The sequence below is a fragment of the Gracilinanus agilis genome, chromosome 1, assembly GCF_016433145.1.
Source record: "Gracilinanus agilis isolate LMUSP501 chromosome 1, AgileGrace, whole genome shotgun sequence".
Classification (NCBI taxonomy): domain Eukaryota; kingdom Metazoa; phylum Chordata; class Mammalia; order Didelphimorphia; family Didelphidae; genus Gracilinanus; species Gracilinanus agilis.
Genome location: NC_058130.1, coordinates 526,974,442 through 526,988,885, shown reverse-complemented (window position 1 = coordinate 526,988,885; position 14,444 = coordinate 526,974,442). Strand labels below are relative to the sequence as shown.

The 14,444-nt window shown below is 32.8% G+C and overlaps 1 protein-coding gene across 1 annotated transcript in view; it reads left to right on the top strand.

Annotated features, from left to right (window-relative positions):
* The window catches only part of ASXL3 (ASXL transcriptional regulator 3), a 193,268-nt gene that overhangs the window by 103,973 nt on the left and 74,851 nt on the right, over positions 1-14,444 (top strand). Inside the window, exons 5-6 of the mRNA XM_044658031.1 lie at positions 12,209-12,326; positions 13,260-13,379. Of these exons, the coding sequence (XP_044513966.1) occupies positions 12,209-12,326; positions 13,260-13,379 (238 nt within the window). The remainder of the gene's footprint in view (positions 1-12,208; positions 12,327-13,259; positions 13,380-14,444) is intronic.

Sequence of the window (14,444 nt, the reverse complement as noted above, 5' to 3'; positions counted from 1 at the left end):
AAATACTTTAATGCAGTTAATAACACAAGAAAATTACTCTGAACATCAAACACAGAAAACATAATGCCTATAAAAAAGTCTATAGATCAACTCAAGGAAAAAGGATCTATATAACCAAGTTCAAGAAAAAGTCTAAATTTGACATTTCCACTGATAATAAATTTTTGAAGCCACCAGAAGAAAGATTTTCTAAATAAAGAAAAGAAAGTTCAAATAATATTAGAATATTCTGTGCCCTTCAGAAACTGTAGGAAGGGATGCAATAATGTCTTTCCAAGGACAAAATAACTCACAATGTAAACTAAGGTGATCTACCCTGAAAATCTGAGCCTTAGCATTAAAAGATAGATGTTCGGTAAACAAGAGGCATTTGAAATATTTTTAGAAAAGTCAGACCTGAAGAACTTTATTTGCTTCCCAAACACTTCAACAACAGAAATAAAAGAAGGCAGCAAATTCATTGACCGTAACAATAATAATAAAAAATAACAACAGAAGGACTATTAAGAAATTTCTTTTTAAATGCTCCCAAGGTGACAGGTGAAAGAAGGAATTAAATAAGAAACAAACATGAAACAACATAGCCTAACCTTCACAACATTCCACCTATTGGTTAATTTTGAGGTTCTCTATTAAAGAATGAGAGCACACATAAAGGGAGAGAGAGAAGAGAGGAATAAGTGACATACTTTATTCAAGTCAAAGGCTAGCAATGAAGTGAAAATTAATTTCTATAGTCTCTCAAGAAGAATAGAGTGTACAGAAGATTGGGTGAAAAAACAAAGGGAAGATTTAAAATATGAGGAAAAAGAGAAATCATGCTTTAGTAGTGGAGATGGCTAACATTGGGAGGGATAGATATTCTGTAAAGAAATTAGTATCTTACAATGAGTATAAGCTGCATGGATTTGTTATGTAAAGAGACCACTTAATCCTGCCATAGGAGAAGAGAACTAGAGCTTCAGGGAACAACTAACACCTAGAAGAGTGGGAGGGCGAAGAATCAAGGGAAAATTTTTATGGCAAATGGGATACAATGATGTGATATCTTCTCTATCACTTCTGGGAATTGGTATTTCTAAGAATGAGGCACAATAGGAAAAGGGGGATGAGGCAAGGTCTTCAGAATACTGGCATATAAACTGTTTAGAAGAAGGAACCCAAAATAGGTACTTTAGAAACATTAATTCCATGATGAATACAGAAAGTAAAAGTTGTAATAAGTAGGAGCCATTAATTAAAGAATAAAAGTTTAAAATAGAAAATATATTATGAAAAAATGAAGAAGGAAAGAAATCCTTTTTAGAAAAAAAGGACAGAAAAATGACATCTTCAAAACTAATAAAGCAAGTTGGGAGTAAAAGAGATGCTTTTATTTAATTTTTTATCTGAACGGAGAAAAAAATAGCTACATAAAAGCAAGCAAGAAAAAGAAATTAGTAAATAAAAATTCAAAATTAGGGAAAGAGTTAATAGACTATGGAGAAGGATACTTAAAGGGAGAGAAGAAGGCTAATGGGTAGAGTTGCCATAAAATTGATTAAGCAAAAATAATTGAAGAGATGTAGTGTTTGTGTTTCTAGAGGGAGTAGAGTAGAATTCCTAATTTAGGGGAAGTGAAAAACAGTATAGACAAATGGAGGAAAATATGAATCTAACTGATTACTTTAAATGTGAATGGTTTAAGCAGTTCTGTAAAATGAAAAAAGTGTTATTAAATAAGAAAACAAAGACTTCAAGATCAAGAAATTTATTTAAAAAGGAAAGACTCACACAAAATAAACTGAAGGTCTGGAAAAAATTTACTGTACAAAGTGAATCCAGAACAGTAATTTTTATAATCTTACTATTAGACATAGCAAAAACATGTTCAAAATATAAAAATTGATAATCAAAACTATATTTGGCTCAAAGGGACAAAAGATAGCAAATCAACATCAAAATTAATCTTATTAGCTCCAAATGCCTTAGCATAAAGATTCACAAAAGAAACATTAACTGAACTAAAATAAAGTATAGATGATAACATAGTGGCATAAGATTTCAGTGTATTCCATTTTGTATAATTCTAACAGAAAGATGAACAAAAGGAAAAATATAGAACCAAATAAATTGCTGAAGAAATTAGGTTATAAGACTTGTGACATCTTCTGAATGGAACACATGGAACTTTCACAAAGTTTGATATTGTGTTAGGGAATAGAAGTATTAAAAACAAATATAAAAGACAGATATTAAAAACACATTTACAAATTAGAATACAATAAAATAGTAGTCAGTTCATTGAAAACAAGACAGACTCAAATAGAAACTTAACAGTGAAATCCTATGTAATGAATGAGCTCACAAACAAATCATAGGGAAAAAAATTAGGTGAAAGGAAATGATAACATGAAACTCGAAGAATTTCCCTAAGGCTATCCTCAGAGTGAAAGGCCTTATTTCTATAAACATATATGAATAATAAAAATAAAGCAATTAATGAGCTCAATATGCATTTAAAAATTAGAAAATAAACAAATAAATATATATACCTATAATTATAAAAGAAATCAAAATTAGAAGAGAAATATGTACATTGAAAAATTAAAGACCAATAGAATAGATAAACCTTTAGTAAATAAAATTAACAAAAAAGCAAAAAAAAAGGTGATATAAAACTGGAAGAAATGATCAGAACCTATTATGCAGTTATATGCTGATTAAAATGAGTACATAAAAGAAATAGAATAATACTTTTAAAAACATAAATACATATGGGTGTATAAATGATGAGAGAAATACAAATCAAACAACCATGAGGTTTCACTTCCTTCTCTGCAAATTGGCAAAAGTGACAAAAGATGAAAATAGTCAATATTGAAGAGGTTCTGGGAAAATAGGCACACTGGTACATTTTTGGTGGAGTGTTTAATCAATATAACCATTTTGGAGCAATTTAGGATTATATAAATAAAATTGTCAAAATGTTCATATCTTTTGACTTGGTTTCCAATACAAGGCATATACTATGAAAAGAACATTGATAAGAATACTTTCACTCTGTACTCAGAAATATTTATAGCAACACTTTTTTGATAGCAAAGAATTGGAAACAAAATAGATGCAAAGATTGGAAAATGGCTCAATAAATTAAGTCACATGAATAATGGAATATTACTGTGCTAGAAGAAATAACAACTATGATGAATATAGAGAGGTGTGGAAAAATTTACATGAACTAATGCAATGAAAGAAGCTGAGCCAAGAAAATGATTTACACAAATTGCACAAAATTACTATAATAATATAAGTGGAAAAATAACCACAGAGAAAAAAAAAGAGAATGTTGCCAAGTTATAAAGAACAAATATGTTTTGAAAAAAATAGATATAAGGGGCAGCTAGGTGGCTCAGTAGATAGAGAGGCCAGAGATGGAAGGTCCTGAGTTCAAATGGGGCCTCAGACATTTCCTAGTTGTGTGGACTCTTGGGCAAGTCACCTAACCCAGTATTCCTAACTTACTACTATTCTGCCTTGAAATAGGCACTTAGTATTGATTAATAAGACAGAAGGTAAGGAATTAAAAAAAAAAAAAAAGGATATGAGAAGGCATTACCCCTTTACAGAATTGCGAGTCTCACAAGTGTTGTATATTGTACATATGTTCAGACTTCTTTGTTGTTTTGATTGGTTATACTGGTTTATTTCCTATTTTAAAAAATATTTTTAATGGAATGACACTATCGGAGGAATGAAATTAGGGAACTATGGTGATGTAAAAAAATAAAAACTTTAAAATGTTGATGCATGGTTAATAGATAATTTAATGATTTCTTGTTAACACATGAAAAGCAGATTAAACAATATGCAATAATGCCATGATATTTGATTAATGCTTTTTTCTCTTACTGTTATTACCCTAAAATTTTGGCATTTGAATATTAAAGCAAAAAGTGAAAAAGAATTGAGCATGACTGAATTTTATTATGATGGAAAATGACATGGTATTAAAACATAACCTTTCCTTTTCCTGTATGCCAGTTTATCTGGAAAGCCTTCATTATTTATTTAGGGTAATCGAACTTATAAAGTCACAGATTCTTTTCTTTATATGTCAGAGCAGATTCATTCTTGCTATTTTGCTGTATCTTGTTATTTCTGACCAATACTGTGAAATTTCAAAGGTTATGTTGCATAATAGTTACTGAACACAGGCATTGACATTTAGACAACCAGTAAGAATATGAGGTGCTGATGTCTAATGCAGCCAGGTGTTTAGTATGTGTATACTTTAATTATTTAAATTTTAACATTCACAGAATGTGATATTTTAAAATCTCCAATGAAGTATTTACTGTACTAATGCATTATCCATAAACTATTATATTTTTTTCTATCAGTTCCCCGGCAAAATAAAATAGACATTATCTTTTTTTTATGATGTAGATGTCAAGATCCTTCAAATTGTATGTTGTTTTTCTACTTTAGAATAGAAATGAAGACTATTTTCCAGCTTTGAGTTTTCTAAGAATCTCCCGAATCAGAACTTTTGAGATATAATTTACTGCTCTAAAGATAACTTTTCTACCTTTTAAAGAGAATAGAGAAGCATGTCTGTAGAAGTAAACTCTCCTGACTACTTTCTCTTGAATCTTGCCTTGTGGTTATGATCTTTAACCCTCTAATACATTCTTAAAGTGGTTTTTTGTTTTTTTTTTTTGTTAGGATTATTTTCAGTTAGTCTTTAGCTATAATCTTGTCATTTTGCTTTATTATTTCAAAGTTTATTTATGCTAGATGTTTTGAGCCTAGAAACTTCTTTTATTGAAGAGACCAGGGGAATATTTGCTAAAGCTTTGTCTTAATTGTCATCTATAAAAATTGTTCCCTGTCATGGCATTGTTAAAATATATATATGTGCTTTGAGTATGAGGATATTTTATATCAGAAAAATTATAAGGTTATAATCTCAATAGTAGATTCAACTTATGCATCTTTGTTTATGCTTGGGATTTTAGTTAACTTCTTTAAGGTTTTTAACTGTGTTGAAATTATTTCATGGTGTTTTTCATCAGAATATATTTTTGTGTAAAAACGTAAAGAGAATTGAAGGGGTTATACATATCTTATCAGAAATTGTCATGTAGTAAAGTTAGCTCTTTTGTCTTTCATGGCATACTAAAGCCACAATAAAGTTAACTATGTTGTTTCACTCTTTTATGGCATCTTTTTGTTATATTTCTGAAGATGTAATGCATATTATAATTCATCTTATTGTGATGTCTACTATACTTTCTTAAAGATAATCCAGGGACCTTTAAAGTTTTGTATTTTTAAGTACTAGGTTTGCAATTATATTGTTCACTCTGTGTCTCAGTGACAAATTGCAATCTATTATATAAATTAAGCTGTTGTTTCCCACTCTGTTTACCTTGTGGGTTCTAATGGCATTTAACGCCTACAATCTGGTTCTCCTAGTATCTAAATTATTGTTAGGTAATAACTTTAAGTTACATTGTTATCCAGCACACAGTTATAGAAAAACTTAGTGCTTCCCAAGTGAGGGATTTTAGGACTGACTTCCAGTCAATACATGAGAGAGAAGGGGGGGGGGGGAAGGGAGCATGTGCAATTATGTGTATGCTTACTTGTCTGCATGTAAATGTTTATATTCTATAGGCAAAGGGTTTGTTTCCAGTGGCCCACAATTTGAGAGAAAGGGGAAAAATAATAGAATAGTTTGTTTTCTTTTGTCATAGTAAACAGTAAATACTCTTCTTCTTTCCTCTGGCCTGACATCTCTCCAAAATGAATATTATCCCTCACCTTGATTTCATATTTACTTTTCCTGGAAGGTAATTATTTTTAAACTTTGCAGAATGTAAAAAAAAAAAGAAAATTTTTCTTTCTGGTCTAATTATTGGTCCTTTCACACAAGAACATATGTGTGTTTACCTCTTGTCCTTTATTCTTTTATTCTTTTTTTTCTGAATCCTCACCTTCTGTCTTAGATTCAATACTAAGTATTGGTTCCAAGGCAGAAGAATGGTAAGGGCTAGGCAATGGGGGTCAATTGACTTACCCAGGGTCACACAGCTGGGAACAAGTGTCTGAGGCTAGTTTTGAACCTAGGACTTCCTTTATCTAGGTTTAGCTCTCAATCCACTGAGCCACCCAGTTATCCCCTTGTCCTTTATTCTTGGTAATGACCTGTACACTTCCCTTTTCTGACCCCAGATGACTCTGATATGCTTTCTGCCCCTCTTGATATTTAATTCTCTCCTCATAATGTGCAGGTGTATTTCAATTGCCCTGTGGTCAATTTACAACTTTAAATCTTTATAAACTATTGTATTGGTTCATCATAGGTATGATATATAGCAGCACCAGAAATAATTGCTGATTGTAGAGTCATTGCATCACAGATTTAGAATTAGAAGGAAGCTTAGAGGGCATTATGGCCAACCTCTTCATTTTAGAGATGAATGAACTGAGTTGCAGAGAGGTTAAATGACTTGTCCAGGGCAACAGCAAATAAATATCTGAGATGGGATTTGAACACTCGGGACTTCCTTGCTTGGAGTGTATTCCCCTTTTCATTGTGCCATGCTACCTCTATTTCATAGAAAAATTTGGGGTTAATAAAAGTATTTTACAGTTTCCCAAATACAAGGCAGTGTTGCTCTTTTCCATCAGTTCTTGTCATAGTTCATTCATTATCCATTTGTAGACTATTACAGACATCAAGTCTGTCCAAAATAGATGAACTGATGGATCAGCTCTAGAGGCTCTTCAATCAACTATTTATGGGTGTCTGTAAAATAGGTATTCTTCATCCATTTGGTTTTTCTTATGTGGATAGTTTAGCTGAACTTTTTTGCATTGTATATTTCATTTAAGAGTCTCTGTGTAGTGTTCCAGGGCTCTTTGCAAATAGTGTACTGATAATGTCATCTGTAAAACAGGAACATATGGAGAATCTCACAGTCTATGGGGAAACCTTATTTTATTTGGACTTAGTGTTGAATCAATTCCAAGGCAATGGTAAAAACTTTGGATAAGCATATGTCTTATCTGATATTAATAATCAGTGTATTATTCAACAAATTCAGTTCTGTTGTTAACATCTTTCAAGGAATTTTGCATGATTTTGACAAATGCCATGGGAGGTACTTTGATGGAGGAGACTTTTAAAAGAAGCAGTTTGCTCCACTGAATTTCAAAGCCTCTTTTAGTCAGTTCAACAAACAACTCAACAAACATTGATTAAACATCTATTATGTATTAAGAACTATAGTAGTCATTGAAAATATAAAAACAACTAAAAATAATCTTTTCCCTTAAGATGTTATAGATGAATAAAATAACATGGAAGCAGAGAGGTAAATCCAAGATCGTTTGAAAAAGGAGAGAATGTGAACAACTAGGGAATTAGTACAGTTTTCTCCTTGAAAGTGGCACCTAAGCTTATCTTTAGCAGAAGATAAAAACTTAAGAGGTGAAATTAAAGAGATTATTATTCCAACTGTAATAGACACAAAGGGGTGACCATACAAAAAATATTTCCCTCACACACATATGCAATACCTTAAACACTTTTTATAGGTGACTTCCTTGCCCTAGCACTGTGCTAAACCTGGGTAAACAAAAAGAGGCAAAAGACGATCCCTACTCTCAAGGAGCTCACATTTTAACAAGGGAAACAAAAATCAACAAACAAGCATAATATGAACAAATAAACTATATAGGATAAATAAGAAAAAATTAACAGAGGGAAGGAACTATAAGAGGGCTTTGGAAGAGTCTTCTACATGTAGAAGATGAGATTTTAGCTGGGACTTAAATGTAACTAAGTGAGTCGGGCAGAGATGAGGAGGGGAGAGTATTGCAGCAGGTCTGGGGGACAGCCAGAAAAATGCCCAGGGCCAAGAGATGGAGTGTCTTGTTTGTGAAACAATACTAGATGGAAGAATTCAAGGCAGAAATTAGAAGATCAAAAAGTAGTTGGGGTTGGAAGTTGGGGTATGAAGGATTTTGAATGCCAAATAGAGGATTTTGTATTTGATCCTAGAATACATAAGGAACATTTATTACTACATTCTAGAAGAAAGATATAAGCGACATTTTATTGAATAGGGGGTTACACAGTTACATCTGCACTTCAGGAAAATCACAGTGGAGGCTGAGTGGAAGATGGAGACTAGTGGGGAGAAATATGAAGCAGGAAGACTCACCAGCAGGCTATTATAATGGTCCTAGTGTGAGATGATAAGGAACTGCGCCAGAATGGTAGCAATGTCAGAGGAAAGAAGAGGGCATATTAGAGAGTTATTGTAAAGTGAAACTGACAGACCTTGGTGGCAGGTCATATTTGGAAAATGAAAGAGAGAGTGAAGATAACACTTTGACTGTGAACCTGAGATACTAGATGGATGGTGTTGCCCTCTTACAATAATAGGAAATTAGGAGGTGAGGGAGTTTAAGGGGAAAGATAATCAGTTCAATTTCAGGCATGTTGAGTTTAAGATATCTACTAGAATCCAGTTCTGCAAAAAACCTTTCCTGTTCCTCTTTAAAATGAATTTAGTGCCTTCAACTGGGATTACCTCCAATTTATTCTGACTCTTATCTTATTTATACATAGCTATTGGGATGTTGTCTTTTTTGAGATCAGAGAACATTTTACCTTTCTTTGTATCTCTAGCACTTAACATAGTGGCAGAACATAGTATGATGTGCTTAATAACTAATACACATTTATTAAGTGCCTACTGTCTGCCAACCACAGTGGTAAATACTAGAAAATAAATGTTTTTTTAAAAGATAGTCACTGCCCACAAGGATCTTATAATCTAAAAATGTTCCAAATAATTAAAAATTACAGAGATGATCAAAAAAAGGAAAGAGTAAATATTAAAGAGGCTATAGAAAGACTATACATGAACCAAACTAACTTCGAAAAGTCACTAAACTTTTCATGTACTTTAACACAGTTGTACTATTAGCACTATTTTTCATGATCGCAAAGAACTAAAATCAAGGTGGATGAGTGACTAAATAAACTGTGGTGCATTGATATAATGGAATATAATTGTGCTATAATAACTGGCAAATATGAGGTATTTGAAGAAAAAATGGACTTATATGAACTTATGCAGAGTGAAATAGAACCAGGGAATAACATACACATAATAAGTACAATAATGTAAACTATAAATCAAACATACTTCCTTTCTCAAGACAGTAGAGTGGTAGTTAGTTCTAGATGCAGAGAGACAGAGAGAGAGACAGACAGAGAGTTAGTATGCATGTAGGCTCCAGGGAAAGAGCCAGCAAATAAGAAAAGTTGGAAGAGGAGATGATAGGAAGTTTTTGGACAGAAATGATAGTTTTGAACAGCCTCTGTGGCCAGTATGAGATTCTGTCAGATAAGATTGAAGGATTGTTATCAAATAGTGAAAACCCAGATGTGGTTAGATAAATTTCTGACTCCATTTGGAGTTGCGTGAATTTTTCTGTTGATATTCTCCAGTCTTATAAGAACACAGAATTCATTTGATAAGGATAACCTAGAGTTGGGATCAATTGTTGAGACTTTTTATTTCCTCTCAAAAAAAATTGTCATATGAAGTAACTTTTAAAGGGGGAGGGGGAAGGAGTACATGAGATACTATTGGTGATGTAAGAAACAAAATAAATAACTTATTTTAAAAAGATGAGAGTGAGACAGAGGGGAGAGATGGAAGGATAAGATATTATTTTCAACAAGCAATAAACATAAGTAGGATCTTGGATTTGATCCATCAATCACTAAACATTTATTTGCCAAGAAAAGATCAAGGAAGGGGAAGATTCATTATAGTTATGGAGATTGTGACAAATGAGGCAACTAGGTGGCTCAATGGATAGAATGCTAGGCTGGAATCAGGAACATCTGAGATAAATCATGCCTCAGCTACTAACCTAGTGTGTGCTACCTTGAGCGATTCACTTAACCTCTGATGGCCTGACAAAAAGATGTATTGAATCCACTGGTGAAGTAATTAGCAAATCACTCCAGTATGCTTACCAAAAAATCCAGGTGGTTAACTGTGGTCTGTGGGGTCATGAAGAGTAGGAAAAAACTTGAAAGACTAAACAACAAAGATAGTGACAGAGTAATAGCAAAAGGAACAACAAGTACCATGGGGAAGATAAATCAAGACAAAAGAATAGGTGATAACAGAAAAAGAGGCAAAAGAGAGGAGCTCAAAAGTAGTAATACTGATTTATATAGCACATGAAGAGAATTGTTACAAGTCATTTAAAGTATGTATGTGTGTATGCACATGCATGTAATTTTTCCAAGCATTTGATATTCAATCCTCAATATATAGATGTGTAATTACTCTATAAATATATAATATCATTGTGTATTATATTTGCCTGGGGGGTTTAGCTGTAGTCCTAAAGCGAGTTAGAAAGATGCACTAAATTACCTCTTTAAGGTTTAATATGGGATCTTGATACTTTTGTTCAGGCTTGATGAATTAATGTCTGTAAAGTCCTTGAATCCTTCAGAGATTGCTGTTAAAGTCATCCATTTGTTATTAAATGCCTTGACAGTAAAAACCTCTGTATTAACAACAGCTAGGTGGATAATAAATAGAATACTGAACTTAAGAGTCAAGAAGACCTGAATTCAAGTACTACCTTGTATACTCACTGGCTAAGACCTTCAACTTCATCATCTGTAAAGTGGGAATAATAATAGCCATTTCACAAGATTTGTTCTGAGTACCAAATGAGAATAATATATGTTCTGTTTTGCAAAATATAGCTATATAAAGTTTTGTTGTTGCTTCTTCCATTCTCTTATTACAAAAGAAAAGGAAACAAGCCTTTATTAAATGCCTGCCATGTTCTAGACTATGTTTTACATGCTTTACAAACTCATTTAATCCTCACTATAAAACTGGGCACAAAATGAGGAATTATGATTTCCATTGTTCTTGTTATCACCTTCTTTTGGAATGTCCTTTCTGCAGCTTCCATTTTCTCAAATTATTTCAAAGCTCATCCCATTTTTCAGTTCTTTAATTACTTGAGTCTCTAAATCTTAAGATCTTTTAAGAGTCTTTTAGGTACAGCTAATTGAAATACCTTTCCCAAATAAGATTGCATTGTCTTTGGCTGCAAAGAGATAGGCAAGTCAGTGATGTGTTTGAAATAAAGTCTGTCTATCCCTGGTAGGACAACATTAAATAGGTCACAGAAATGTTGTAGAATTAATAGGAATTACAAAGACACAGAAAAAGCAAAGTTAAAGGCTTAGGCAGTCCATGGCAAGCTTTTTACTCTTTTGAGGTCTTGTAGCAACCCTATACCTCTGAGCTTAGGGCCCCTGTTTAAGGTTTGTTTTTTTTTTTAGAACATTTTCTATCAGAGATATTTTTTTGTGTAAAATGATCAGTTAGTATTTTGTATTTCAAAACTTTTTAATACCTTTTATTGTGCTATCACTATAGTTGATTCATTTTGTGAAACTCAAATCACTCTCATTTGGAAAGATTTATTCTTGTATCTTTTTTTCCTCTGGATTTGCCGGAACACCATCGTGTTCGTGTTCTGAAGGTTAATGCCTAAAGTCAGTCAGACAGAAGCCAAGTGCTGCAAGGTTTCCAAGATTAGGACTGATTCCCTTCACAGAAATAAATGATTCCTGCCATGTTCAGTGATTTCGTGCAGCACTCCACACGGCTGAGTGAGTGCCTCAGTACTGTAGTCCTTACATGCTGTACATACTGATGACACTCTGTGTTAACTTGATTGACTGAGCAGTATACTAGAGAGGACGCACCTGCAAGACAAGTGCAGGCACATATATTTTTATCCTGGTTTCGAAACATTTATTTTACATTTATTTTACTCGGAAGTCATAGTTTCAAATTCCAGGGGTCCTCATGTTGTGCTGCAAAGGTAGAGCAAATCTTTAAGTGCTGCTTTGTTGTCAGAATTGCTTTGAAAATGATCTAAGGCTCGTCCCCTTTCCTAAAGCCTGATTTTATGCTTTTGAAGAAAATGACATGAAGGTGACTATTAGCAAGCCTAACAAATTAGTGACTGTGTAAAATTTGGATCTCCTAAGAGATTTCATTTAACGATAGTCAGATGCCTCATTTAATTCACTTAAAAGAAATAATTTTGGTTATATTTTTATGTTGTGTTTTATTATCATGTTTTATAGGCTTTGAGACAGCAGCAGAAAAGAAGAAATGGAGTCTCAATGATGGTAAACAAGACTGTTCCTCGTGTTGTTTTGACACCATTAAAGGTGTCTGATGAGCAGTCGGATTCACCTTCAGGTAAAATAGCTAAACGATTGTGTGCTAGACCAATTCTCACAGAATATTCCTTAGTGAGAGATGGCATGTGAAATCTGGAATTGCTAGAAATCAGTGATACTGTTTCTACTAGAACATTTGGTTTAATCTTTTTAATCCCTTCTATTGATCAAACAACTCAAGCTAGTTTTGCTTGCCTCTCCTTTTAAAAATTAGGTGTATAATTATAATAGTACATAATACATGACTTTTGCTAGTGGCAGCAGGTATAAAGAGAACGAGAAATGATGCTAGTATTTCCCTTGCCCCTCCCCTGCTTGTTTGGGTGTTGAACTTTAATAGTGGGTTATATACTGATGCTTAATGCTATCAAAAGCAATTCTTTTGTGGGTGTGGATTTTGTTTTAGTCTTCTTTTGAAAAATCAGAGATCCTTTTACTTGCTTTTGTTTTCTGATATTTTGCTCACCACTGTGCAACTCTGACCTTTGCTATTTGTTTATTTCAAAAATATTCAGAGATGTAACTTATATACTTTTTTGTGTTTTTTATGTTTGTGTTTTTCAGAAATACCTTCTTGCAAAAGTTATTTGGAAAGATATTCTCTCTCTTTCTCTTTCAGCAGTACTTGAGAACACTATATTCTAATGTTTAAAGCTTCCTTATGTTTATTTTGAAAAGTGCTTTCTTGGGACTCATCCTCAAGCTTTAAGATTAGTGAATTAACCTTTTGGCTACACTTATTAGGCCACCTATTTTTTTCTTAATTGATTTACTTTGCTTTTACATTTATTACCTCTAGGGTTAGAAGAATCAGATTATGACCAAAGAAGCCTAGTATCTCTTAGCAAAGACAGAGAGAATACTTGTAGGTTGTTTTTTAAAAAAAAATCTAATCATTTTTAAAGGGAAAACAAGAAAGAGGATGAGTTGTATAACTGTTTTCTTTTTTTAGGATCTGAATCTAAAAATGGTGAAGCTGACAGTTCAGATAAAGAAATGAAACATGGGCAAAAATCTCCCACTGGGAAACAAACAAGTCAGCACTTAAAAAGATTGAAAAAGTCTGGTTTAGGTGAGTATACCAATGGATTATTTATGGTCCCTTACATTCCTATCTTATTGAATGATTTTGTAGACTATCCAGAAAGAAATTTTAAAATATTTAATGCAATTAAGGTGAGCAAATTTCTTATAGTGTGTCCAAAACAAAAATTAGGCTACATTGGAGAGATAAAAAACAAAAAACAAATAAGTGTTCTTAATTTTGTTTTCTGCATTTGTGAATAATAGTTCTCTTTTAATATAAAAGTAATGGATAAAATAGTTGCTAAAGGCAGTTTCATGATGGCATTCATTAAAGTGACTTCTTCTGCTAAATACTAATTTAATTAGTAAAACAGAATTTTTTGTATTTGGGTTTTCATTTGATTGAAATGTAGAATACAAGGCAAGAAGTAAACTTTCAGGAAATAATTACTGAACTGCACATTGGATAGGGTCTACTACTACATTAAAACTGCTCCCCAGCAGTAGTGTCTTTCTTCAGGTATTCTTTGTTTTTTACTTGACAAATAATTTCATATGTCTAAGAAACCCATGAAGTACAACATTAAGTTATCTTGTGAATGTTTACCTCATGACAGCTTTTCAGCTGGAACCCAAATTGTAGTATTTGGAAGAAAGAAAAAAAGTCAATGAAATCGTTATGTTGTATTGCATCATGTCATGTAATGTTGTGTCATGTCATGTTATGTTACATCATGTCATGTCATATTATATTGTTAATTTATTTGTCTAAAAAAGAAATTAGGTCTTCCTTTTTCTCCCAGGCAGGAAGAGTAAGGGCTACACATAGGCTCTGATCTGACTTCAGTTAACATAGGAGTTATGATTTGCTGTTGTTTCTATCTTAGGTTGATTTGCTCCTCTTTAAGCAATCTGGTAGTCCTCTTCCTAAAATATTAATGCTAGACCTAGTGCAGATACTCAATTGTTTTAGCCCACTGTGGCCTAGAACATATGTGCCCAAGAGATCCTCTGACCTCGACCTCCTTAGTCGCAAAGATGGCAGATGCCGTTATGCCCAGCTACTTATTTTAATGAGACAGGCACAAAATGACTACTTGTAATTGTAATC